The sequence below is a fragment of the Anomaloglossus baeobatrachus genome, chromosome 11 (genome assembly GCF_048569485.1).
Source record: "Anomaloglossus baeobatrachus isolate aAnoBae1 chromosome 11, aAnoBae1.hap1, whole genome shotgun sequence".
Taxonomy (NCBI): domain Eukaryota; kingdom Metazoa; phylum Chordata; class Amphibia; order Anura; family Aromobatidae; genus Anomaloglossus; species Anomaloglossus baeobatrachus.
This window is the reverse complement of record NC_134363.1, coordinates 5,191,558-5,219,379: the sequence shown is the minus strand read 5'-3', so window position 1 is coordinate 5,219,379 and position 27,822 is coordinate 5,191,558. Positions and strand designations below refer to the sequence as shown.

At 57.9% G+C, this 27,822-nt stretch overlaps 1 protein-coding gene across 1 annotated transcript in view; it reads left to right on the top strand.

Annotated features, from left to right (window-relative positions):
• TRIM62 (tripartite motif containing 62) overlaps positions 1-27,557 on the top strand; it is a 39,557-nt gene extending 12,000 nt beyond the window's left edge. Inside the window, 4 exon segments of the mRNA XM_075328326.1 lie at positions 13,748-13,843; positions 22,220-22,476; positions 22,549-22,664; positions 26,598-27,557. Coding sequence (XP_075184441.1) covers positions 13,748-13,843; positions 22,220-22,476; positions 22,549-22,664; positions 26,598-27,148 — 1,020 coding nt within the window. The 3' untranslated portion in view covers positions 27,149-27,557.
• Positions 27,558-27,822: the final 265 nt, after the last annotated feature.

Here is a 27,822-nt window from a genome sequence, read left to right as displayed (position 1 = left end):
TCCGCTCCACGGTCTCTGTATACAGGCTGTGGCCTCCGTCATCCGCTCCACGGTCTCTGTATACAGGCTGTGGCCTCCGTCATCTGCTCCACGGTCTCTGTATACAGGCTGTGGCCTCCGTCATCCGCTCCACGGTCTCTGTATACAGGCTGTGGCCTCCGTCATCTGCTCCACGGTCTCTGTATACAGGCTGTGGCCTCCGTCATCTGCTCCACGGTCTCTGTATACAGGCTGTGGCCTCCGTCATCCGCTCCACGGTCTCTGTATACAGGCTGTGGCCTCCATCATCCCCTCCACGGTCTCTGTATACAGGCTGTGGCTCTGTCATCTGCTCCACGGTCTCTGTATACAGGCTGTGGCCTCCGTCATCCGCTCCACGGTCTCTGTATACAGGCTGTGGCGTCCATCATCCGCTCCACGGTTTCTGTATACAGGCTGTGGCCTCCGTCATCCGCTCCACGGTCTCTGTATACAGGCTGTGGCGTCCATCATCCGCTCCACGGTCTCTGTATACAGGCTGTGGCCTCCATCATCCGCTCCACGGTCTCTGTATACAGGCTGTGGCGTCCATCATCCGCTCCACGGTCTCTGTATACAGGCTGTGGCCTCCGTCATCTGCTCCACGGTCTCTGTATACAGCCTGTGGCTCTGTCATCCGCTCCACGGTCTCTGTATACAGGCTGTGGCCTCCGTCATCCGCTCCACGGTCTCTGTATACAGGCTGTGGCCTCCATCATCCGCTCCATGGTCTCTGTATACAGGCTGTGGCCTCTGTCATCCCCTCCACGGTCTCTGTATACAGGCTGTGGCCTCTGTCATCCCCTCCACGGTCTCTGTATACAGGCTGTGGCCTCCGTCATCCCCTCCACGGTCTCTGTATACAGGCTGTGGCCTCCGTCATCTGCTCCACGGTCTCTGTATACAGGCTGTGGCCTCCGTCATCTGCTCCACGGTCTCTGTATACAGGCTGTGGCCCCTATCATCCGCTCCACGGTCTCTGTATACAGGTTGTGGCCTCCGTCATCCGCTCCACGGTCTCTGTATACAGGCTGTGGCAACCGTCATCCCCTCCACGGTCTCTGTATACAGGCTGTGGCCTCCGTCATCTGCTCCATGGTCTCTGTATACAGGCTGTGGCCTCCGTCATCCGCTCCACGGTCTCTGTATACAGGCTGTGGCCTCCGTCATCCGCTCCACGGTCTCTGTATACAGGCTGTGGCCTCCGTCATCTGCTCCACGGTCTCTGTATACAGGCTGTGGCCTCCGTCATCCCCTCCACGGTCTCTGTATACAGGCTGTGGCCTCCGTCATCTGCTCCACGGTCTCTGTATACAGGCTATGGCCCCTATCATCCGCTCCACGGTCTCTGTATACAGGCTGTGGCCTCCGTCATCTGCTCCACGGTCTCTGTATACAGGCTGTGGCCCCTATCATCCGCTCCACAGTCTCTGTATACAGGCTGTGCCCTCCGTCATCCCCTCCACGGTCTCTGTATACAGGCTGTGCCCTCCGTCATCCGCTCCACGGTCTCTGTATACAGGCTGTGGCCTCCGTCATCTTCTCCACGGTCTCTGTATACAGGCTGTGGCCTCAGTCATCTGCTCCACGGTCTCTGTATACAGGCTGTGGCCTCCGTCATCTGCTCCACGGTCTCTGTATACAGGCTGTGGCCTCCGTCATCTGCTCCACGGTCTCTGTATACAGGCTGTGGCCTCCGTCATCTGCTCCACGGTCTCTGTATACAGGCTGTGGCCTCCGTCATCTGCTCCACGGTCTCTGTATACAGGCTGTGGCCTCCGTCATCTGCTCCACGGTCTCTGTATACAGGCTGTGGCCTCCGTCATCCGCTCCACGGTCTCTGTATACAGGCTGTGGCCTCCGTCATCTGCTCCACGGTCTCTGTATACAGGCTGTGGCCTCTGTCATCTGCTCCACGGTCTCTGTATACAGGCTGTGGCCTCCGTCATCCGCTCCACGGTCTCTGTATATAGGCTGTGGCCTCCGTCATCCGCTCCACGGTCTCTGTATACAGGCTGTGGCCTCCGTCATCCGCTCCACGGTCTCTGTATACAGGCTGTGGCCTCCGTCATCCCCTCCACGGTCTCTGTATACAGACTGTGGCCTCTGTCATCCCCTCCACGGTCTCTGTATACAGGCTGTGGCCTCTGTCATCCCCTCCACGGTCTCTGTATACAGGCTGTGGCCTCCGTCATCCGCTCCACGGTCTCTGTATACAGGCTGTGGCCTCTGTCATCCCCTCCACGGTCTCTGTATATAGGCTGTGGCCTCCGTCATCCGCTCCACAGTCTCTGTATACAGGCTGTGGCCTCCATCATCCGCTCCACGGTCTCTGTATACAGGCTGTGGCCTCCATCATCCGCTCCACGGTCTCTGTATACAGGCTGTGGCCTTCGTCATCTGCTCTACGGTCTCTGTATACAGGCTGTGGCCTCCGTCATCCGCTCCACGGTCTCTGTATACAGGCTGTGGCCTCCATCATCCGCTCCACGGTCTCTGTATACAGGCTGTGGCCTCCATCATCCCCTCCACGGTCTCTGTATACAGGCAGTGGCCTCAGTCATCTGCTCCACGGTCTCTGTATACAGGCTGTGGCCTCTGTCATCTGCTCCACGGTCTCTGTATACAGGCTGTGGCCCCTATCATCCGCTCCACAGTCTCTGTATACAGGCTGTGGCCTCCGTCATCCGCTCCACGGTCTCTGTATACAGGCAGTGGCCTCAGTCATCTGCTCCACGGTCTCTGTATACAGGCTGTGGCCTCCGTCATCCGCTCCACGGTCTCTGTATACAGGCTGTGGCCTTCGTCATCCGCTCCACGGTCTCTGTATACAGGCTGTGGCCTCTGTCATCCCCTCCACGGTCTCTGTATACAGGCTGTGGCCTCCATCATCCGCTCCACGGTCTCTGTATACAGGCTGTGGCCTCCGTCATCCGCTCCACGGTCTCTGTATACAGGCTGTGGCCTCCATCATCCGCTCCATGGTCTCTGTATACAGGCTGTGGCCTCCATCATCCGCTCCACGGTCTCTGTATACAGGCTGTGGCCTCCATCATCCGCTCCACGGTCTCTGTATACAGGCTGTGGCCTCCGTCATTTGCTCCACGGTCTCTGTATACAGGCTGTGGCCTCCGTCATCTGCTCCACGGTTTCTGTATACAGGCTGTGGCCTCCGTCATCTGCTCCACGGTCTCTGTATACAGGCTGTGGTCTCCATCATCCGCTCCACGGTCTCTGTATACAGGCTGTGGCCTCTGACATCCGCTCCACGGTCTCTGTATACAGGCTGTGGCCTCCGTCATCTGCTCCACGGTCTCTGTATACAGGCTGTGGCCTCTGTCATCCCCTCCACGGTCTCTGTATACAGGCTGTGCCCTCCGTCATCCGCTCCACGGTCTCTGTATACAGGCTGTGGCCTCCGTCATCTGCTCCACGGTCTCTGTATACAGGCTGTGGCCTCTGACATCCGCTCCACGGTCTCTGTATACAGGCTGTGGCCTCTGTCATCCGCTCCACGGTCTCTGTATACAGGCTGTGGCCTCAGTCATCCCCTCCACGGTCTCTGTATACAGGCTGTGGCCTCCGTCATCCGCTCCACGGTCTCTGTATACAGGCTGTGGCCTCTGTCATCCCCTCCACGGTCTCTGTATACAGGCTGTGGCCTCCGTCATCCCCTCCACGGTCTCTGTATACAGGCTGTGGCCTCCGTCATCCCCTCCACGGTCTCTGTATACAGGCTGTGGCTCTGTCATCCGCTCCACGGTCTCTGTATACAGGCTGTGGCCTCTGTCATCCGCTCCACGGTCTCTGTATACAGGCTGTGGCCTCCATCATCCGCTCCACGGTCTCTGTATACAGGCTGTGGCCTCTGTCATCCGCTCCACGGTCTCTGTATACAGGCTGTGGCCTCCATCATCCCCTCCACGGTCTCTGTATACAGGCTGTGGCCTCCGTCATCTGCTCCACGGTCTCTGTATACAGGCTGTGGCTCTGTCATCCCCTCCACGGTCTCTGTATACAGGCTGTGGCCTCTGTCATCCCCTCCACGGTCTCTGTATACAGGCTGTGGCCTCTGTCATCCGCTCCACGGTCTCTGTATACAGGCTGTGGCCTCAGTCATCCCCTCCACGGTCTCTGTATACAGGCTGTGGCCTCTGTCATCCGCTCCACGGTCTCTGTATACAGGCTGTGGCCTCAGTCATCCGCTCCACGGTCTCTGTATACAGGCTGTGGCCTCAGTCATCCCCTCCACGGTCTCTGTATACAGGCTGTGGCCTCTGTTATCCCCTCCACGGTCTCTGTATACAGCCTGTGGCTCTGTCATCCGCTCCACGGTTTCTGTATACAGGCTGTGGCCTCCGTCATCCGCTCCACGGTCTCTGTATACAGGCTGTGGCCTCCGTCATCCGCTCCACGGTCTCTGTATACAGCCTGTGGCTCTGTCATCCGCTCCACGGTCTCTGTATACAGGCTGTGGCTCTGTCATCCGCTCCACGGTTTCTGTATACAGGCTGTGGCCTCCGTCATCCGCTCCACGGTCTCTGTATACAGGCTGTGGCCTCAGTCATCTGCTCCACGGTCTCTGTATACAGGCTGTGGCCTCCGTCATCCCCTCCACGGTCTCTGTATACAGGCTGTGGCCTCCGTCATCTGCTCCACGGTCTCTGTATACAGCCTGTGGCCTCCGTCATCTGCTCCACGGTCTCTGTATACAGCCTGTGGCCTCCATCATCCGCTCCACGGTTTCTGTATACAGGCTGTGGCCCCTATCATCCGCTCCACGGTCTCTGTATACAGGCTGTGGCCTCCGTCATCTGCAACACGGTCTCTGTATACAGGCTGTGGCCTCCGTCATCTGCTCCACGGTCTCTGTATACAGGCTGTGGCCTCCGTCATCCGCTCCACGGTCTCTGTATACAGGCTGTGGCCTCCATCATCCGCTCCACGGTCTCTGTATACAGGCTGTGGCCTCCGTCATCCGCTCCACGGTCTCTGTATACAGGCTGTGGCCTCCGTCATCCGCTCCACGGTCTCTGTATACAGGCTGTGGCCTCAGTCATCTGCTCCACGGTCTCTGTATACAGGCTGTGGCCTCCGTCATCCGCTCCACGGTCTCTGTATACAGGCTGTGGCCTCTGTCATCCGCTCCACGGTCTCTGTATACAGGCTGTGGCCTCTGTCATCCCCTCCACGGTCTCTGTATACAGGCTGTGGCCTCAGTCATCTGCTCCACGGTCTCTGTATACAGGCTGTGGCCTCCGTCATCTGCTCCACTGTCTCTGTATACAGGCTGTGGCCTCCGTCATCCGCTCCACGGTCTCTGTATACAGGCTGTGGCCTCCGTCATCCGCTCCATGGTCTCTGTATACAGGCTGTGGCCTCCGTCATCTGCTCCACGGTCTCTGTATACAGGCTGTGGCCTCTGTCATCCCCTCCACGGTCTCTGTATACAGGCTGTGGCCTCTGTCATCCCCTCCACGGTCTCTGTATACAGGCTGTGGCCTCCATCATCCGCTCCACGGTCTCTGTATACAGGTTGTGGCCTCCGTCATCCGCTCCACGGTCTCTGTATACAGGCTGTGGCCTCCGTCATCCCCTCCACGGTTTCTGTATACAGGCTGTGGCCTCCGTCATCTGCTCCACGGTCTCTGTATACAGGCTGTGGCCTCAGTCATCCGCTCCACGGTCTCTGTATACAGGCTGTGGCCTCCGTCATCCCCTCCACGGTCTCTGTATACAGGCTGTGGCCTCCGTCATCTGCTCCACGGTCTCTGTATACAGGCTGTGGCCTCCGTCATCTGCTCCACGGTCTCTGTATACAGGCTGTGGCCTCAGTCATCTGCTCCATGGTCTCTGTATACAGGCTGTGGCCTCCGTCATCCGCTCCACGGTCTCTGTATACAGGCTGTGGCCTCCGTCATCTGCTCCACGGTCTCTGTATACAGGCTGTGGCCTCCGTCATCTGCTCCACGGTCTCTGTATACAGGCTGTGGCCTCCGTCATCCGCTCCACGGTCTCTGTATACAGGCTGTGGCCTCCATCGTCCGCTCCACGGTCTCTGTATACAGGCTGTGGCCTCCATCATCCCCTCCACGGTCTCTGTATACAGGCAGTGGCCTCAGTCATCTGCTCCACGGTCTCTGTATACAGGCTGTGGCCTCTGTCATCTGCTCCACGGTCTCTGTATACAGGCTGTGGCCTCCGTCATCCGCTCCACGGTCTCTGTATACAGGCAGTGGCCTCAGTCATCTGCTCCACGGTCTCTGTATACAGGCTGTGGCCTCCGTCATCCGCTCCACGGTCTCTGTATACAGGCTGTGGCCTTCGTCATCCGCTCCACGGTCTCTGTATACAGGCTGTGGCCTCTGTCATCCCCTCCACGGTCTCTGTATACAGGCTGTGGCCTCCATCATCCGCTCCCCGGTCTCTGTATACAGGCTGTGGCCTCCGTCATCCGCTCCACGGTCTCTGTATACAGGCTGTGGCCTCTGTCATCCGCTCCACGGTCTCTGTATACAGGCTGTGGCCTCTGTCATCCCCTCCACGGTCTCTGTATACAGGCTGTGGCTCTGTCATCCGCTCCACGGTCTCTGTATACAGGCTGTGGCCTCTGTCATCCCCTCCACGGTCTCTGTATACAGGCTGTGGCCTCCATCATCCGCTCCCCGGTCTCTGTATACAGGCTGTGGCCTCCGTCATCCGCTCCACGGTCTCTGTATACAGGCTGTGGCCTCTGTCATCCGCTCCACGGTCTCTGTATACAGGCTGTGGCCTCCGTCATCCCCTCCACGGTCTCTGTATACAGGCTGTGGCTCTGTCATCCGCTCCACGGTCTCTGTATACAGGCTGTGGCCTCTGTCATCCGCTCCACGGTCTCTGTATACAGGCTGTGGCCTCCATCATCCGCTCCACGGTCTCTGTATACAGGCTGTGGCCTCTGTCATCCGCTCCACGGTCTCTGTATACAGGCTGTGGCCTCCATCATCCCCTCCACGGTCTCTGTATACAGGCTGTGGCCTCCGTCATCTGCTCCACGGTCTCTGTATACAGGCTGTGGCTCTGTCATCCCCTACACGGTCTCTGTATACAGGCTGTGGCCTCTGTCATCCGCTCCACGGTCTCTGTATACAGGCTGTGGCCTCAGTCATCCCCTCCACGGTCTCTGTATACAGGCTGTGGCCTCTGTCATCCGCTCCACGGTCTCTGTATACAGGCTGTGGCCTCAGTCATCCGCTCCACGGTCTCTGTATACAGGCTGTGGCCTCAGTCATCCCCTCCACGGTCTCTGTATACAGGCTGTGGCTCTGTCATCCCCTACACGGTCTCTGTATACAGGCTGTGGCCTCTGACATCCGCTCCACGGTCTCTGTATACAGGCTGTGGCCTCTGTCATCCGCTCCACGGTCTCTGTATACAGGCTGTGGCCTCAGTCATCCCCTCCACGGTCTCTGTATACAGGCTGTGGCCTCCGTCATCCGCTCCACGGTCTCTGTATACAGGCTGTGGCCTCTGTCATCCCCTCCACGGTCTCTGTATACAGGCTGTGGCCTCCGTCATCCCCTCCACGGTCTCTGTATACAGGCTGTGGCCTCCGTCATCCCCTCCACGGTCTCTGTATACAGGCTGTGGCTCTGTCATCCGCTCCACGGTCTCTGTATACAGGCTGTGGCCTCTGTCATCCGCTCCACGGTCTCTGTATACAGGCTGTGGCCTCCATCATCCGCTCCACGGTCTCTGTATACAGGCTGTGGCCTCTGTCATCCGCTCCACGGTCTCTGTATACAGGCTGTGGCCTCCATCATCCCCTCCACGGTCTCTGTATACAGGCTGTGGCCTCCGTCATCTGCTCCACGGTCTCTGTATACAGGCTGTGGCTCTGTCATCCCCTCCACGGTCTCTGTATACAGGCTGTGGCCTCTGTCATCCCCTCCACGGTCTCTGTATACAGGCTGTGGCCTCTGTCATCCGCTCCACGGTCTCTGTATACAGGCTGTGGCCTCAGTCATCCCCTCCACGGTCTCTGTATACAGGCTGTGGCCTCTGTCATCCGCTCCACGGTCTCTGTATACAGGCTGTGGCCTCAGTCATCCGCTCCACGGTCTCTGTATACAGGCTGTGGCCTCAGTCATCCCCTCCACGGTCTCTGTATACAGGCTGTGGCCTCTGTTATCCCCTCCACGGTCTCTGTATACAGCCTGTGGCTCTGTCATCCGCTCCACGGTTTCTGTATACAGGCTGTGGCCTCCGTCATCCGCTCCACGGTCTCTGTATACAGGCTGTGGCCTCCGTCATCCGCTCCACGGTCTCTGTATACAGCCTGTGGCTCTGTCATCCGCTCCACGGTCTCTGTATACAGGCTGTGGCTCTGTCATCCACTCCACGGTTTCTGTATACAGGCTGTGGCCTCCGTCATCCGCTCCACGGTCTCTGTATACAGGCTGTGGCCTCAGTCATCTGCTCCACGGTCTCTGTATACAGGCTGTGGCCTCTGTCATCTGCTCCACGGTCTCTGTATACAGGCTGTGGCCTCCGTCATCTGCTCCACGGTCTCTGTATACAGCCTGTGGCCTCCATCATCCGCTCCACGGTTTCTGTATACAGGCTGTGGCCCCTATCATCCGCTCCACGGTCTCTGTATACAGGCTGTGGCCTCCGTCATCTGCAACACGGTCTCTGTATACAGGCTGTGGCCTCCGTCATCTGCTCCACGGTCTCTGTATACAGGCTGTGGCCTCCGTCATCCGCTCCACGGTCTCTGTATACAGGCTGTGGCCTCCGTCATCCGCTCCACGGTCTCTGTATACAGGCTGTGGCCTCCGTCATCCGCTCCACGGTCTCTGTATACAGGCTGTGGCCTCCGTCATCCGCTCCACGGTCTCTGTATACAGGCTGTGGCCTCAGTCATCTGCTCCACGGTCTCTGTATACAGGCTGTGGCCTCAGTCATCTGCTCCACGGTCTCTGTATACAGGCTGTGGCCTCCGTCATCTGCTCCACTGTCTCTGTATACAGGCTGTGGCCTCCGTCATCCGCTCCACGGTCTCTGTATACAGGCTGTGGCCTCCGTCATCCGCTCCATGGTCTCTGTATACAGGCTGTGGCCTCCGTCATCTGCTCCACGGTCTCTGTATACAGGCTGTGGCCTCTGTCATCCCCTCCACGGTCTCTGTATACAGGCTGTGGCCTCCATCATCCGCTCCACGGTCTCTGTATACAGGTTGTGGCCTCCGTCATCCGCTCCACGGTCTCTGTATACAGGCTGTGGCCTCCGTCATCCCCTCCACGGTTTCTGTATACAGGCTGTGGCTCTGTCATCCGCTCCACGGTCTCTGTATACAGGCTGTGGCCTCTGTCATCCCCTCCACGGTCTCTGTATACAGGCTGTGGCCTCCATCATCCGCTCCACGGTCTCTGTATACAGGTTGTGGCCTCCGTCATCCGCTCCACGGTCTCTGTATACAGGCTGTGGCCTCCGTCATCCCCTCCACGGTTTCTGTATACAGGCTGTGGCCTCCGTCATCTGCTCCACGGTCTCTGTATACAGGCTGTGGCCTCCGTCATCCGCTCCACGGTCTCTGTATACAGGCTGTGGCCTCCGTCATCCCCTCCACGGTCTCTGTATACAGGCTGTGGCCTCCGTCATCTGCTCCACGGTCTCTGTATACAGGCTGTGGCCTCAGTCATCTGCTCCACGGTCTCTGTATACAGGCTGTGGCCTCCGTCATCTGCTCCACGGTCTCTGTATACAGGCTGTGGCCTCAGTCATCTGCTCCATGGTCTCTGTATACAGGCTGTGGCCTCCGTCATCCGCTCCACGGTCTCTGTATACAGGCTGTGGCCTCCGTCATCTGCTCCACGGTCTCTGTATACAGGCTGTGGCCTCCGTCATCTGCTCCACGGTCTCTGTATACAGGCTGTGGCCTCCGTCATCCGCTCCACGGTCTCTGTATACAGGCTGTGGCCTCCATCATCCGCTCCACGGTCTCTGTATACAGGCTGTGGCCTCCATCATCCCCTCCACGGTCTCTGTATACAGGCAGTGGCCTCAGTCATCTGCTCCACGGTCTCTGTATACAGGCTGTGGCCTCTGTCATCTGCTCCACGGTCTCTGTATACAGGCTGTGGCCTCCGTCATCCGCTCCACGGTCTCTGTATACAGGCAGTGGCCTCAGTCATCTGCTCCACGGTCTCTGTATACAGGCTGTGGCCTCCGTCATCCGCTCCACGGTCTCTGTATACAGGCTGTGGCCTTCGTCATCCGCTCCACGGTCTCTGTATACAGGCTGTGGCCTCTGTCATCCCCTCCACGGTCTCTGTATACAGGCTGTGGCCTCCATCATCCGCTCCCCGGTCTCTGTATACAGGCTGTGGCCTCCGTCATCCGCTCCACGGTCTCTGTATACAGGCTGTGGCCTCTGTCATCCCCTCCACGGTCTCTGTATACAGGCTGTGGCCTCCGTCATCCCCTCCACGGTCTCTGTATACAGGCTGTGGCTCTGTCATCCGCTCCACGGTCTCTGTATACAGGCTGTGGCCTCTGTCATCCGCTCCACGGTCTCTGTATACAGGCTGTGGCCTCCATCATCCGCTCCACGGTCTCTGTATACAGGCTGTGGCCTCTGTCATCCGCTCCACGGTCTCTGTATACAGGCTGTGGCCTCCATCATCCCCTCCACGGTCTCTGTATACAGGCTGTGGCTCTGTCATCCCCTACACGGTCTCTGTATACAGGCTGTGGCCTCTGTCATCCCCTCCACGGTCTCTGTATACAGGCTGTGGCCTCTGTCATCCGCTCCACGGTCTCTGTATACAGGCTGTGGCCTCAGTCATCCCCTCCACGGTCTCTGTATACAGGCTGTGGCCTCTGTCATCCGCTCCACGGTCTCTGTATACAGGCTGTGGCCTCAGTCATCCGCTCCACGGTCTCTGTATACAGGCTGTGGCCTCAGTCATCCCCTCCACGGTCTCTGTATACAGGCTGTGGCCTCTGTCATCCCCTCCACGGTCTCTGTATACAGCCTGTGGCTCTGTCATCCGCTCCACGGTTTCTGTATACAGGCTGTGGCCTCCGTCATCCGCTCCACGGTCTCTGTATACAGGCTGTGGCCTCCGTCATCCGCTCCACGGTCTCTGTATACAGCCTGTGGCTCTGTCTCTGTATACAGCCTGTGGCTCTGTCATCCGCTCCACGGTCTCTGTATACAGGCTGTGGCTCTGTCATCCGCTCCACGGTTTCTGTATACAGGCTGTGGCCCCTATCATCCGCTGCACGGTCTCTGTATACAGGCTGTGGCCCCTATCATCCGCTCCACGGTCTCTGTATACAGGCTGTGGCCTCCGTCATCCGCTCCACGGTCTCTGTATACAGGCTGTGGCCTCCGTCATCCGCTCCACGGTCTCTGTATACAGGCTGTGGCCTCCGTCATCCGCTCCACGGTCTCTGTATACAGCCTGTGGCTCTGTCTCTGTATACAGCCTGTGGCTCTGTCATCCGCTCCACGGTCTCTGTATACAGGCTGTGGCTCTGTCATCCGCTCCACGGTCTCTGTATACAGGCTGTGGCCCCTATCATCCGCTGCACGGTCTCTGTATACAGGCTGTGGCCCCTATCATCCGCTCCACGGTCTCTGTATACAGGCTGTGGCCTCCGTCATCCGCTCCACGGTCTCTGTATACAGGCTGTGGCCTCCGTCATCCGCTCCACGGTCTCTGTATACAGGCTGTGGCCTCCGTCATCCGCTCCACGGTCTCTGTATACAGGCTGTGGCCTCCGTCATCCGCTCCACGGTCTCTGTATACAGGCTGTGGCCTCCGTCATCCCCTCCACGGTCTCTGTATACAGGCTGTGGCCTCCGTCATCCCCTCCACGGTCTCTGTATACAGGCTGTGGCCTCCGTCATCCCCTCCACGGTCTCTGTATACAGGCTGTGGCCTCCGTCATCCCCTCCACGGTCTCTGTATACAGGCTGTGGCCTCCGTCATCCCCTCCACGGTCTCTGTATACAGGCTGTGGCCCCTATCATCCGCTCCACGGTCTCTGTATACAGGCTGTGGCCTCCGTCATCCCCTCCACGGTCTCTGTATACAGGCTGTGGCCTCCGTCATCCGCTCCACGGTCTCTGTATACAGGCTGTGGCCTCCGTCATCCGCTCCACGGTCTCTGTATACAGGCTGTGGCCTCCGTCATCTGCTCCACGGTCTCTGTATACAGGCTGTGGCCTCCGTCATCTGCTCCACGGTCTCTGTATACAGGCTGTGGCCTCCGTCATCCGCTCCACGGTCTCTGTATACAGCTGTGGCCTTCGTCATCCCCTCCACGGTCTCTGTATACAGGCTGTGGCCTCCGTCATCCCCTCCACGGTCTCTGTATACAGGCTGTGGCCTCCGTCATCCCCTCCACGGTCTCTGTATACAGGCTGTGGCCTCCGTCATCCCCTCCACGGTCTCTGTATACAGGCTGTGGCCTCCGTCATCCCCTCCACGGTCTCTGTATACAGGCTGTGGCCTCCGTCATCCGCTCCACGGTTTCTGTATACAGGCTGTGGCCTCCGTCATCCCCTCCACGGTCTCTGTATACAGGCTGTGGCCTCCGTCATCCCCTCCACGGTCTCTGTATACAGGCTGTGGCCTCCATCATCCCCTCCACGGTCTCTGTATACAGGCTGTGGCCTCCGTCATCTGCTCCACGGTCTCTGTATACAGGCTGTGGCCTCCATCATCCCCTCCACGGTCTCTGTATACAGGCTGTGGCCTCCATCATCCCCTCCACGGTCTCTGTATACAGGCTGTGGCCTCCGTCATCCCCTCCACGGTCTCTGTATACAGGCTGTGGCCTCTGTCATCTGCTCCACGGTCTCTGTATATAGGCTGTGGCCTCCGTCATCTGCTCCACGGTCTCTGTATACAGGCTGTGGCCTGAGTCATCCGCTCCACGGTCTCTATACAGGCTGTGGCCTCTGTCATCCCCTCCACGGTCTCTGTATACAGGCTGTGGCCTCCGTCATCCCCTCCACGGTCTCTGTATACAGGCTGTGGCCTCCGTCATCTGCTCCACGGTCTCTGTATACAGGCTGTGGCCTCCGTCATCCCCTCCACGGTCTCTGTATACAGGCTGTGGCCTCCGTCATCCCCTCCACGGTCTCTGTATACAGGCTGTGGCCTCCGTCATCTGCTCCACGGTCTCTGTATACAGGCTGTGGCCTCCGTCATCCCCTCCACGGTCTCTGTATACAGGCTGTGGCCTCCGTCATCCCCTCCACGGTCTCTGTATACAGGCTGTGGCCTCCGTCATCTGCTCCACGGTCTCTGTATACAGGCTGTGGCCTCCATCATCCCCTCCACGGTCTCTGTATACAGGCTGTGGCCTCCGTCATCCCCTCCACGGTCTCTGTATACAGGCTGTGGCCTCCGTCATCTGCTCCACGGTCTCTGTATACAGGCTGTGGCCTCCGTCATCCCCTCCACGGTCTCTGTATACAGGCTGTGGCCTCCATCATCCCCTCCACGGTCTCTGTATACAGGCTGTGGCCTCCGTCATCCCCTCCACGGTCTCTGTATACAGGCTGTGGCCTCTGTCATCCGCTCCACGGTCTCTGTATACAGGCTGTGGCCTCCGTTATCCGCTCCATCACCTTGGTGTGCAGATGGTGGTGATGGAGGATGATGATGGATGATGCTTCCATACTTCTCATCTTCCGGATCCTGTGGATCACTTTATTTTTCTCCCTCAGAGAGAACTGAAGGAGCAGCTGCAGGCGCTGCAGGAGAGCGCACAGGGGCACGCCGAGGCGCTGCAGCTGCTGAAACGCCAGCTGGCCGAGACCAAGGTGAGACCCCGCCGACTGACACCACCCACAATACTACACACTGCTGACCCTCTCCAGACAAGAGACCACCACACATGCAGAGTGTCTGATACTAAGAGCTGGGGCACATGTTCCCATTATCCACCCCCCACATGTTCCCATTATCCACCCCCCACATGTTCCCATTATCCACCCCCCACATGTTCCCATTATCCACCCCCCACATGTTCCCATTATCCACCCCCCATATGTTCCCATTATACACCCCCCACATGTTCCCATTATCCACCCCCCACATGTTCCCATTATCCACCCCCCACATGTTCCCATTATCCACCCCCCATATGTTCCCATTATCCACCCCCCCACATGTTCCCATTATCCACCCCCCCACATGTTCCCATTATCCACCCCCCACATGTTCCCATTATCCACCCCCCATATGTTCCCATTATCCACCCCCCACATGTTCCCATTATCCACCCCCCATATGTTCCCATTATCCACCCCCCCACATGTTCCCATTATCCACCCCCCACATGTTCCCATTATCCACCCCCCCACATGTTCCCATTATCCACCCCCCATATGTTCCCATTATCCACCCCCCACATGTTCCCATTATCCACCCCCCATATGTTCCCATTATCCACGCCCCCCACATGTTCCCATCATCCACTCCCCACATGTTCCCATTATCCACCCCCCACATGTTCCCATTATCCACCCCCCACATGTTCCCATTATCCACCCCCCCACATGTTCCCATTATCCACCCCCCATATGTTCCCATTATCCACCCCCCACATGTTCCCATTATCCACCCCCCATATGTTCCCATTATCCACGCCCCCCACATGTTCCCATTATCCACCCCCCACATGTTCCCATTATCCACCCCCCATATGTTCCCATTATCCACGCCCCCCACATGTTCCCATCATCCACCCCCCACATGTTCCCATTATCCACCCCCCATATGTTCCCATTATCCACCCCCCCCACATGTTCCCATTATCCACCCCCCACATGTTCCCATTATCCACCCTCCACATGTTCCCATTATCCACCCCCCACATGTTCCCATTTTCCACCCCCCCCCACATGTTCCCATTATCCACCCCCCACATGTTCCCATTATCCACCCCCCACATGTTCCCATTATCCACCCCCCCACATGTTCCCATCATCCACCCCCCACATGTTCCCATTATTCACCCCCCACATGTTCCCATTATCCACCCCCCCACATGTTCCCATTATCCACCCCCCCCCACATGTTCCCATCATCCACCCCCCACATGTTGCCATTATCCACCCCCCACATGTTCCCATTATCCACCCCCCACATGTTCCCATTATCCACCCCCCCCACATGTTCCCATTATCCACCCCCCCCCACATGTTCCCATTATCCACCCCCCCCACATGTTCCCATTATCCACCCCCCACATGTTCCCATTATCCACCCCCCACATGTTCCCATTATCCACCCCCCCACATGTTCCCATTATCCACCCCCCACATGTTCCCATTATCCACCCCCCACATGTTCCCATTATTCACCCCCCACATGTTCCCATCATTCACCCCCCACATGTTCCCATTATCCACCCCCCCCACATGTTCCCATTATCCACCCCCCATATGTTCCCATTATCCACCACCCCACATGTTCCCATTATTCACTCCCCACATGTTCCCATTATCCACCCCCCACATGTTCCCCTCATCCACCCCCCACATGTTCCCATTATCCACACCCCACATGTTCCCATTATCCACCCCCCACATATTCCCATTATCCACCCCCCACATATTCCCATTATCCACCCCCCACATGTTCCCATTATCCACCCCCCATATGTTCCCATTATCCACCCCCCCACATGTTCCCATTATCCACCCCCCACATGTTCCCATTATCCACCCCCCCACATGTTCCCATTATCCACCCCCCATATGTTCCCATTATCCACCCCCCACATGTTCCCATTATCCACCCCCCATATGTTCCCATTATACACGCCCCCCACATGTTCCCATCATCCACCCCCCACATGTTCCCATTATCCACCCCCCATATGTTCCCATTATCCACTCCCCACATGTTCCCATTATCCACCTCCCACATGTTCCCATTATCCACCCCTCACATGTTCCCATTATCCACCCCCCCACATGTTCCCATTATCCACCCCCCATATGTTCCCATTATCCACCCCCCACATGTTCCCATTATCCACCCCCCATATGTTCCCATTATCCACGCCCCCCACATGTTCCCATTATCCACCCCCCACATGTTCCCATTATCCACCCCCCATATGTTCCCATTATCCACGCCCCCCACATGTTCCCATCATCCACCCCCCACATGTTCCCATTATCCACCCCCCATATGTTCCCATTATCCACCCCCCCCACATGTTCCCATTATCCACCCCCCACATGTTCCCATTATCCACCCTCCACATGTTCCCATTATCCACCCCCCACATGTTCCCATTTTCCACCCCCCCCACATGTTCCCATTATCCACCCCCCACATGTTCCCATTATCCACCCCCCACATGTTCCCATTATCCACCCCCCCACATGTTCCCATCATCCACCCCCCACATGTTCCCATTATTCACCCCCCACATGTTCCCATTATCCACCCCCCCACATGTTCCCATTATCCACCCCCCCCACATGTTCCCATCATCCACCCCCCACATGTTGCCATTATCCACCCCCCACATGTTCCCATTATCCACCCCCCACATGTTCCCATTATCCACCCCCCCCACATGTTCCCATTATCCACCCCCCCCACATGTTCCCATTATCCACCCCCCCCACATGTTCCCATTATCCACCCCCCACATGTTCCCATTATCCACCCCCCACATGTTCCCATTATCCACCCCCCCACATGTTCCCATTATCCACCCCCCACATGTTCCCATTATCCACCCCCCACATGTTCCCATTATCCACCCCCCCACATGTTCCCATTATTCACTCCCCACATGTTCCCATTATCCACCCCCCACATGTTCCCCTCATCCACCCCCCACATGTTCCCATTATCCACACCCCACATATTCCCATTATCCACCCCCCACATATTCCCATTATCCACCCCCCACATGTTCCCATTATCCACCCCCCACATGTTCCCATTATCCACCCCCCCCACATGATCCCATTATCCACCCCCCACATGTTCCCATTATCCACCCCCCCACATGTTCCCATTATCCACCCCCCATATGTTCCCATTATCCACCCCCCCCCACATGTTCCCATTATCCACCCCCCACATGTTCCCATTATCCACCCCCCTCCACATGTTCCCATTATCCACCCCCCCTCCACATGTTCCCATTATCCACCCCCCACATGTTCCCATTATCCACCCCCCACATGTTCCCATTATCCACCCCCCACATGTTCCCATTATCCACCCCCCCACATGTTCCCATTATCCACCCCCCCTCATGTTCCCATTATCCACCCCCCCTCCACATGTTCCCATTATCCACCCCCCACATGTTCCCATTATCCACCCCCCATATGTTCCCATTATCCACCTCCCACATGTTCCCATCATCCACACCCCACATGTTCCCATTATCCACCCCCCTCCACATGTTCCCATCATCCACCCCCCACATGTTCCCATTATCCACCCCCCCACATGTTCCCATTATCCACCCCCCACATGTTCCCATTATCCACCCCCCACATGTTCCCATTATCTACCCCCCACATGTTCCCATTATCCACCCCCCACATGTTCCCATTATCCACCCTCCCACATGTTCCCATTATCCACCCCCCCACATGTTCCCATTATCCACCCCCCACATGTTCCCATTATCCACCCCCCACATGTTCCCATTATCCACCCCCCACATGTTCCCATTATCCACCCCCCCACATGTTCCTATTACCCACATCCCTCCACATGTTCCCATTATCCACCCCCCACATGTTCCCATTATCCACCCCCCACATGTTCCTATTATCCACCCCCCACATGTTCCCATTATCCACCCCCCACATGTTCCCATTATCCACCACCCCCCACATATTCCCATTATCCACCCCCCCCACATGTTCCCATTATCCACCCCCCATATGTTCCCATTATCCACCCCCCCACATGTTCCCATTATCCACCCCCCACATGTTCCCATTATCCACCCCCCACATGTTCCCATTATCCACCCCCCCCACATGATCCCATTATCCACCCCCCACATGTTCCCATTATCTACCCCCCACATGTTCCCATTATCCACCCCCCACATGTTCCCATTATCCACCCTCCCACATGTTCCCATTATCCACCCCCCCACATGTTCCCATTATCCACCCCCCACATGTTCCCATTATCCACCCCCCACATGTTCCCATTATCCACCCCCCACATGTTCCCATTATCCACCCCCCCACATGTTCCTATTACCCACATCCCTCCACATGTTCCCATTATCCACCCCCCACATGTTCCCATTATCCACCCCCCACATGTTCCTATTATCCACCCCCCACATGTTCCCATTATCCACCCCCCACATGTTCCCATTATCCACCACCCCCCACATATTCCCATTATCCACCCCCCCCACATATTCCCATTATCCACCCCCCCCACATGTTCCCATTATCCACCCCCCATATGTTCCCATTATCCACCCCCCCACATGTTCCCATTATCCACCCCCCACATGTTCCCATTATCCACCCCCCACATGTTCCCATCATCCACACCCCACATGTTCCCATTATCCACCCCCCCCACATGTTCCCATTATCCACCCCCCCTCCACATGTTCCCATTATCCACCCCCCACATGTTCCCATTATCCACCCCCCACATGTTCCCATTATCCACCCCCCTCCACATGTTCCCATCATCCACCCCCCACATGTTCCCATTATCCACCCCCCCACATGTTCCCATTATCCACCCCCCATATGTTCCCATTATCCACCCCCCCACATGTTCCCATTATCCACCCCCCACATGTTCCCATTATCCACCCCCCCACATGTTCCCATCATTCACCCCCCATATGTTCCCATCATTCATCCCCCCTCCACATGTTCCCATCATTCATCCCCCCTCCACATGTTCCCATTATCTACCCCCCACATGTTCCCATTATCCACCCCCCCCACATGTTCCCATTATCCACCCCCCACATGTTCCCATTATCCACCCCCCCACATGTTCCTATTATCCACATCCCTCCACATGTTCCCATTATCCACCCCCCACATGTTCCCATTATCCACCCCCCCACATGTTCCTATTATCCACATCCCCCCACATGTTCCCATTATCCACACCCCACATGTTCCCATTATCCACCACCCCCCACATATTCCCATTATCCACCCCCCCACATGTTCCCATTATCCAGCCCTCTCCACATGTTCCCATTATCCACCCCCCCACATGTTCCCATCATTCACCCTCCCACATGTTCCCATTATCCACCCCCCACATGTTCCCATTATCCACCCCCCCACATGTTCCCATTATCCACCCCCCCCACATGTTCCCATTATCCAGCCCTCTCCACATGTTCCCATTATTCACCCCCCACATGTTCCCATCATTCACCCTCCCACATGTTCTCATCATCCACCCCCCCACATGTTCCCATTATTCACCCCCCACATGTTCCCATTATTCACCCCCCACATGTTCCCATCATTCACCCTCCCACATGTTCTCATCATCCACCCCCCCACATGTTCCCATTATCCACCCCCCACATGTTCCCATCATTCACCCTCCCACATGTTCCCATCATTCACCCTCCCACATGTTCCCATCATCCACCCCCCCCACATGTTCCCATTATCCACCCCCCACATGTTCCCATTATTCACCATCCACATGTTCCCATTATTCACCCCCCACATGTTCCCATCATTCACCCTCCCACATGTTCCCATCATTCACCCTCCCACATGTTCTCATCATCCACCCCCCCACATGTTCCCATTATCCACCCCCCACATGTTCCCATTATTCACCCCCCACATGTTCCCATCATTCACCCTCCCACATGTTCCCATCATCCACCCCCCCCCCACATGTTCCCATTATCCACCACCCACATGTTCCCATTATTCACCATCCACATGTTCCCATCATTCACCCTCCCACATGTTCCCATCATCCACCCCCCCCACATGTTCCCATTATCCACCCCCCACATGTTCCCATTATCCACCACCCACGTGTTCCCATTATCCAGCCTTCTCCACGTTCCCATTATTCACATTCCCCACGTTCCCATCATCCACCCTCCACATGTTCCCATCATCCACCCCTCCACACACTCCCGTCGTCCCCCTCACACGCCCCCGTCGTTCCCCCCTCACGCCCCCATCATTTGCCCCCACTCACTCCTGTCGTATTCCCCTCACTCGCTCCCGTCATCTCCCCCTCACATGCTCTCTTCTCGCTTTCACACGCTCCCATTGTCCCCCTCACACGCTCCCGTCATCCCCTTTACACGCTCCCCTCCCCCCCTCACTCGCTCCAATCGTCCTCCCCACACGCTCCTGTTGTCCCCCCCACATGCTCCTGTCGCCCCCACACATGCTCCCTTCCCGCCCTAACACGCTGCCGTTGTCCCCCTTCACACTCTCTCATCATCCCCCCACACGCTCCCATCTTCCCCCATCATGTTGTTGTTGTCCCCCCCTTCATGCTCCCATCCTCCCTCACATGCTCTTGTCGTCCCCCTCACACGCTCCCGCCGTCCCCCCTTACTAGCTTCCATTGTCCGCCCCATACGCTCCCGCCGTCCCCCCCCACACAATCCCATTGTCCTCCCCTCACACCCTTCGTCTACCCCTCATGTGTTCCCGTTTTACCCCCTCATGTTGCCATTGTTACCCCCTCACACGCTCCCGTCGTCCCCCTCACACGCTCCCGTCGTCCCCCTCACACGCTCCCGTCGTCCCCCTCACACGCTCCCGTCGTCCCCCTCACACGCTCCCGTCGTCCCCCTCACACGCTCCCGTCGTCCCCCTCACACGCTCCCGTCGTCCCCCTCACACGCTCCCGTCGTCCCCCTCACACGCTCCCGTCGTCCCCCTCACACGCTCCCGTCGTCCCCCTCACACGCTCTCGTCGTCCCCCTCACACGCTCCCGTCGTCCCCCTCACACGCTCTCGTCGTCCCCCTCACAAGCTCCCATCGTCCCCCTCACACGCTCCCGTCGCCCCCCTGCTCCCGTCGTCCCCCTCACACGCTCCCGTCGTCCCCCCTTACTAGCTTCCATTGTCCGCCCCATACGCTCCCGCCATCCCCCCCACACAATCCCATTGTCCTCCCCTCACACCCTTCGTCTACCCCTCATGTGTTCCCGTTTTACCCCCTCATGTTGCCATTGTTACCCCCTCACACGCTCCCGTCGTCCCCCTCACACGCTCCCGTCGTCCCCCTCACACGCTCCCGTCGTCCCCCTCACACGCTCCCGTCGTCCCCCTCACACGCTCCCGTCGTCCCCCTCACACGCTCCCGTCGTCCCCCTCACACGGTCCCGTCGTCCCCCCTCACACGCTCTCGTCGTCCCCCTCACACGCTCCCGTCGCCCCCCTGCTCCCGTCGTCCCCCTCACACGCTCCCGTCGTCCCCCCTTACTAGCTTCCATTGTCCGCCCCATACGCTCCCGCCGTCCCCCCCACACAATCCCATTGTCCTCCCCTCACACCCTTCGTCTACCCCTCATGTGTTCCCGTTTTACCCCCTCATGTTGCCATTGTTACCCCCTCACACGCTCCCGTTGTCCCCCTCACACGCTCCCGTTGTCCCCCTCACACGCTCCCGTCGTCCCCCTCACACGCTCCCGTCGTCCCCCTCACACGCTCCCGTCGTCCCCCTCACACGCTCCCGTCGTCCCCCTCACACGCTCCCGTCGTCCCCCTCACACGCTCCCGTCGTCCCCCTCACACGCTCCCGTCGTCCCCCTCACACGGTCCCGTCGTCCCCCCTCACACTCTCTCGTCGTCCCCCTCACACGCTCTCGTCGTCCCCCTCACACGCTCCCGTCGCCCCCCTGCTCCCGTCGTCCCCCTCACACGCTCCCGTCGCCCCCCTGCTCCCGTCGTCCCCCTCACACGCTCCCGTCGTCCCCCTCACATGCTCCAGTCGTCCTCCTCACACGCTCCCGTCGTCCCCCTCACATGCTCCCGTCATCTCGCCCACACGCTCCCATCTTCCCCCCCTTATGTTGCCGTTGTTTCCCCCCTCCCAACTTCCTGTCATTCACCATCAATAGGGTGCTACCCGGACGCTTTCCCTATGTGGACGGTGAATGCTGGGGTTTGTAGTCCTTGTGTCTGATCCCCTTTATCTCTGCCTCTTCTGCTCAGTCCTCCGCTAAGAGTCTTCGTGCCACCATCAGTGAGGCCTTCGAGCGGCTGCACCGGCTTCTCAGGGAGCGTCAGAAGGCCATGCTGGAGGAGCTGGAGACGGACACGGCGCGAACACTGACGGACATCGACCACAAGGTGCAGCGATACAGTCAGCAGCTGCGCAAGGTGCAGGAGGGCGTGCAGATCCTGCAGGAGCGGCTGACGGAGGGCGACAAGCACACCTTCCTGGCCGGCGTGTCCTCCCTGTCTGAGAGGTGAGACGAGACCACTGCACACTGTCCCCAAGCTGCCGCTGTCAGCACTTCAATGGGATTTTCTGCCTCCAGGTTAAAAGGAAAAATCCATGAAACCAACCTGACGTATGAAGACTTCCCCACCTCCAAGTACCTGGGACCCCTGCAGTACACTATCTGGAAGTCGCTCTTCCAGGACATACACCCTGGTAAGTCACTCCTGCTGAACCTCAACGGCCTGCAAGGGTGGTCTGTGTGATCCAGAGTGATTGCTTCTGCTCTGAGACCCCATATTACAGGGGGCACTCCGACCCTCTACTATAGAGGGGCACGGATGTCGCTCCGACCCTCTACTATAGGGGGGCACGGATGTCGCTCTGAGGTTCCATTACTGGGGGGGGCAAGGATGTCGCTCCAAGCCCTTCATATTACTGCTTCTATTAGCCACCACTATCACAGGAGGAAATCCAATTCTGGGGTTCCTCCCATTACTATTGGTGTGAAAGACAGATCCTATTCTGAGCCCCTCCTGTGTCCCTGAAGGTGGGGGAAAGGCAGATCCTGTTCTGAGCCCCTCCTGTGGGTGGGGAGCAGATGCTATTCTGACCCCCTCCTGTGACCCTGACGGTGGGGGTCAGATCCTATTCTGAGCCCCTCCTGTGTCCCTGAAGGTGGGGGAAAGGCAGATCCTGTTCTGAGCCCCTCCTGTGGGTGGGGAGTAGATCCTTTCTTTGTCCCTCTTGTGACCCTGTGGGTGGAGGGCAGATCCTGTTCTGAGCCCCTCCTGTGACCCTGAGGGTGGGGGGAAGGCAGATCCTATTCTGGGACCCTCCTGAGACCCTGAGGTTGCAAATCCTGTTCTGAGCCCCTCGTGACCCTGAGGAGGGGTGCAGAACCTGTTCTGAGGCCCTCCTGTGACCGTGATGGTGGGGCAGCAGATCCTGTTCTGAGCCTCTCCTGTGATCCTGGAGGGGCAGATCCTGTTCTGAGCCCAAAAGGGTGGGGGGTGGGAAGATCCTGTTCTGATCCCTTCCTGTAACCCTTTGGGTGGGGGTAGATCCTGTTCTGAGTCCCTCCTGTGTTCCTGAGGGTGGGGGAAGGCAGATCCTGTTCTTCGTCCCTCCTGTGGCCATGTTGGTGAGCAGCAGATGCTGTTTTAACCCTCTCCTGTGACCATGAGGGTGGGGAAGGGGCAAATCCTATTCTGACACTCTTTGTGACCCTGTGGGTGAGGAGCAGATTGTGTTCTGAGCCCCTCCTGTGACCCTGTGGGTGGGAGGGTAAATCCTGTTCTGAGCTCCTCCTGTGGGTGGGGGGCAGATCATGTTCTGAGGCCCTCCTGTGACCCTAAGGAGGGGGGCAGATCCTGTGCTGAGGCCCTCCTGTGACCCTGAGGGTTGGTGGAGGGGGCAGAGTCTGTTCTGAGCCCCTCCTGTGACCCTGGATTGGCAGATCCTGTTCTGAGCCCCTCAGGCTTTGGGGTGGGAATATCCTGTTCTGAGCTCTTCCTGTAACCTTATGGGTAGGGGCAGATCCTGTTCTGAGCCCTCCTGAGACCCTGAGAGTAGGGGGAGGCAGATCCTGTTCTGAGTCCCTCCTGTGACCCTGAGGGTGGGGGCAGATCCTGTTCTTCATCCCTCCTGTGGCCCTGTGGGTGGAGGGCAGATCCTGTTCTGAGGCCCTCCTGTAATTCTGAGGGTGGGGGGAAGGCAGATTCTATTCTGGGACTCTCCTGTGACGCTGAGGTTGCAGATCCTGTTCTGAGCTCCTCCTGTGGGTGGGGGGCAGATCCTGTTCCGAGCCCCCCGTGACCCTGAGGAGGGGTGCAGAACCTGTTCTGAGGCCCTCCTGTGACCCTGAGGGTGGGGTGGGGCAGCAGATCCTGTTCTGAGCCTCTCCTGTGACCCTGGAGGGGCAGATCCTGTTCTGAGCCCAAAAGGGTGGGGGGTGAGAAGATCCTGTTCTGATCCCTTCATGTAACCCTTTGGGTGGGGTTCTGCGTCCCTCCTGTGTTCCTGAGGGTGGGGGTCAGATCCTATTCTGAGCCCCTCCTGTGTCCCTGAAGGTGGGGGAAAGGCAGATCCTGTTCTGAGCTCCTCCTGTGGGTGGGGAGCAGATGCTATTCTGACCCCCTCCTGTGACCCTGACGGTGGGGGAGAAGCAGATCCTGTTTTCAGCCCTCCTGTGACCCTGTGGGTGTGGGGCAGATCCGTTCTTCGTCCCTCCTGTGACCCTGTGGGTGGGGGGCAGATCCGTTCTTTGTCACTCTTGTGACCCTGTGGGTGGAGGGCAGATCCTGTTCTGAGCCCCTCCTGTGACCCTGAGGGTGGGGGGAAGGCAGATCCTGTTCTGGGACCCTCCTGAGACCCTGATGTTGCAAATGCTGTTCTGAGCCCCTCGTGACCCTGAGGAGGGGTGCAGAACCTGTTCTGAGGCCCTCCTGTGACCTTGAGGGTGGGGTGGGGCAGCAGATCCTGTTCTGAGCCTCTCCTGTGACCCTGGAGGGGCAGATCCTGTTCTGAGCCCAAAAGGGTGGGGGGTGGGAAGATCCTTCGTCCCTCCTGTGGCCATGTTGGTGGGCAGCAGATGCTGTTTTAACCCTCTCCTGTCACCATGAGGGTGGGGGAGGGGCAAATCCTGTTCTGACACCCTTTGTGACCCTGTGGGTGAGAAGCAGATTGTGCTCTGAGCCCCTCCTGTGACCCTGTGGGTGGGAGGGTAAATCCTGTTCTGAGCTCCTCCTGTGGGTGGGGGGCAGATCATGTTCTGAGCCCTTCCTGTGACCCTAAGGAGGGGGGCAGATCCTGTGCTGAGGCCCTCCTGTGCCCCTGAGGGTTGGTGGAGGGGGCAGAGTCTGTTCTGAGCCTCTCCTGTGACTCTGGATTGGCAGATCCTGTTCTGAGCCCCTCAGGCTTTGGGGTGGAATATCCTGTTCTGAGCTCTTCCTGTAACCCTATGGGTGGGGGCAGATCCTGTTCTGGGCCCCTCCTGTGACCCTGAGGGTGGGAGACAGATCCTGGTCTGAGGCTCTTTTGTGACCCTGTGAGTGGGGAGCAGATCCTGTTCTGAGCCCTCCTGCGACCCTGAGGGTAGGAGGTAGGCGGATCCTTTTCTGAGCCCTCCTGTGACCCTGAGGGTGGGGGCAGATCCTGTTATTTGTCCCTCCTGTGACCCTGAGGGTGGGGGCAGATCCTGTTCTTCATTCCTCCTGTGACCCTGTGGGTGGGGAGCAGATCCTGTTCTTCGTCCTTCCTGTGGCCATGTTGGTGGGGAGCAGATGCTGTTCTAACCCTCTCCTGTTACCCTGAGGGTGGGGGAGGAGCAAATCCTGTTCTGACCCCCTTTATGACCCTGTGGGTGGGGAGCAGATTGTGTTCTGGACCCCTCCTGTGACCATGTGGGTGGGAGGCTAAATCCTGTTCAGAGCTCCTCCTGTGGGTGGGGGCAAATCCTGTGCTGAGGCCCTCCTGTGACCCTGAGGGTTGGTGGAGGGGGCAGATCCTGTTCTGAGCCCCTCCTGTGACCCTGGATTGGCAGATCCTGTTCTGAGCCCCTCAGGCTTTGGAGTGGGAATATCCTGTTCTGAGCTCTTCCTGTAACCCTATGGGTGGGAGCAGATCCTGTTCTGAGCCCTCCTGAGACCCTGAGAGTAGGGAGGAGGTGGATCCTGTTCTGAGCCCTCCTGTGACCCTGAGGGTAGGTGGATCCTGTTTTGAGCCCTCCTGTGACCCTGAGTAGCGGGAGGCAGATCCTCTGAGTCCCTCCTGTGACCCTGAGGGTGGGGGCAGATTCTGTTCTTCGTTCCTCCTGTGACCCTGAGGGTGGGGGGCAGATCTTGTTCTGAGGCCCTCCTGTGACCCTGAGGGTGGCAGGCGGATCCTGTTCTGAGCCCTCCTGAGATCCTGAGGGTAGGGGGGAGGGGGATCCTGTTCTGAGCTCTCCTGTGACCCTGAGAGTAGGGGGAGGCAGATCCTGTTCTTCGTCCCTCCTGCTCCTCCTGTGGGTGGGGGCAGATCCTGTTCTGAGACCCTCTTATGATTGTACCCCGGAGCTTCTCCCATTTCTGAGGTGGGGTGTAATGCAGCTTCTGGTGTCCTGAGGGTCACATGGCGCTGTCGTAATCCCGATTCTTGTTCCCTCAGTTCCGGCAGTACTCACCCTGGATCCCATCACCGCTCATCAACGCCTGATCCTGTCGGATGATTGCACTATTGTGGCCTACGGTAACCTACACCCCCAGCCGCTCCAAGACTCCCCAAAGAGGTTTGACGTGGAGGTGTCAGTGCTGGGCACCCAGGTGTTTGATGGGGGGGTGCATTACTGGGAGGTGGTGGTATCGGATAAGACCCAGTGGATGATTGGACTGGCCCATGAAGCTGTAAGCCGTAAGGGAAGTATCCAGATCCAGCCCGGGAAAGGCTTCTACTGCATTGTAATGCACGACGGGAACCGCTATAGCGCCTGCACCGAGCCCTGGACGCGGCTCAACGTCAGGAGCAAACTGGAGAAAGTGGGGGTCTACCTGGATTATGACAAGGGTCTTCTCATCTTCTATAATGCTGATGACATGTCCTGGCTCTACACCTTCCGGGAAAAGTTCCCTGGAAAACTCTGCTCCTATTTCAGCCCTGGACAGAGCCATGCCAACGGCAAGAATGTGCAGCCGCTGCGGATCAACACTGTGCGGATATGAGGGTCCCCCGAAGGGAGGGGGCAGGATGGGGTGTAGAGAACGATATATTCGCCAAGACTAGCTACAGCATTCATGACTCGCCCTCTATATGCTGATGTTGGTCAGGTGATTGGCCTCAAACCACCAGATGAATGTCCATATCCGGCCTGGACCAGCCCGGCCTAGTCCAGACTCGGGCAGGGGGATTTCGTTTTCTTGCTCCCTCATCACGGATCCTCGCTTATTGTGACGGGTGCCATCACGGACCTGGACTATTATAACATATTAATGGACGGGGGAGGGGATATGCAGGAGGTGAAGCCGCGGCTGGAGATGGTGCTGGTGTGGTCAGCGGTGGACAGGCTCACTATACACCTGGCTGGAAGAGGCTATGCTGCACCATTAAAGATCCGGTGTCCTGTGTAGGAGGCATCATGGCTGGTGACTGTCCATTCTTCGGGTTTCCTGATCTCTGCTTACTGTCAGTGAATAGAAACATGTTAGAATCCCATTGACCCCACTCAGCTGTCTGAAGAGGACTCGATCAGGAATCTGCAGCCTCCTCATTATAAATCAATCATTCACTGACAGTAAGCAAAGATTTTGAAATAGTAAAGAACTGACCGAGCCTGTTTGTATGTGGAGAAGGTGGGACCAGACCACAGGAACTCGTCACCAGTGTGAACAGGTTACAA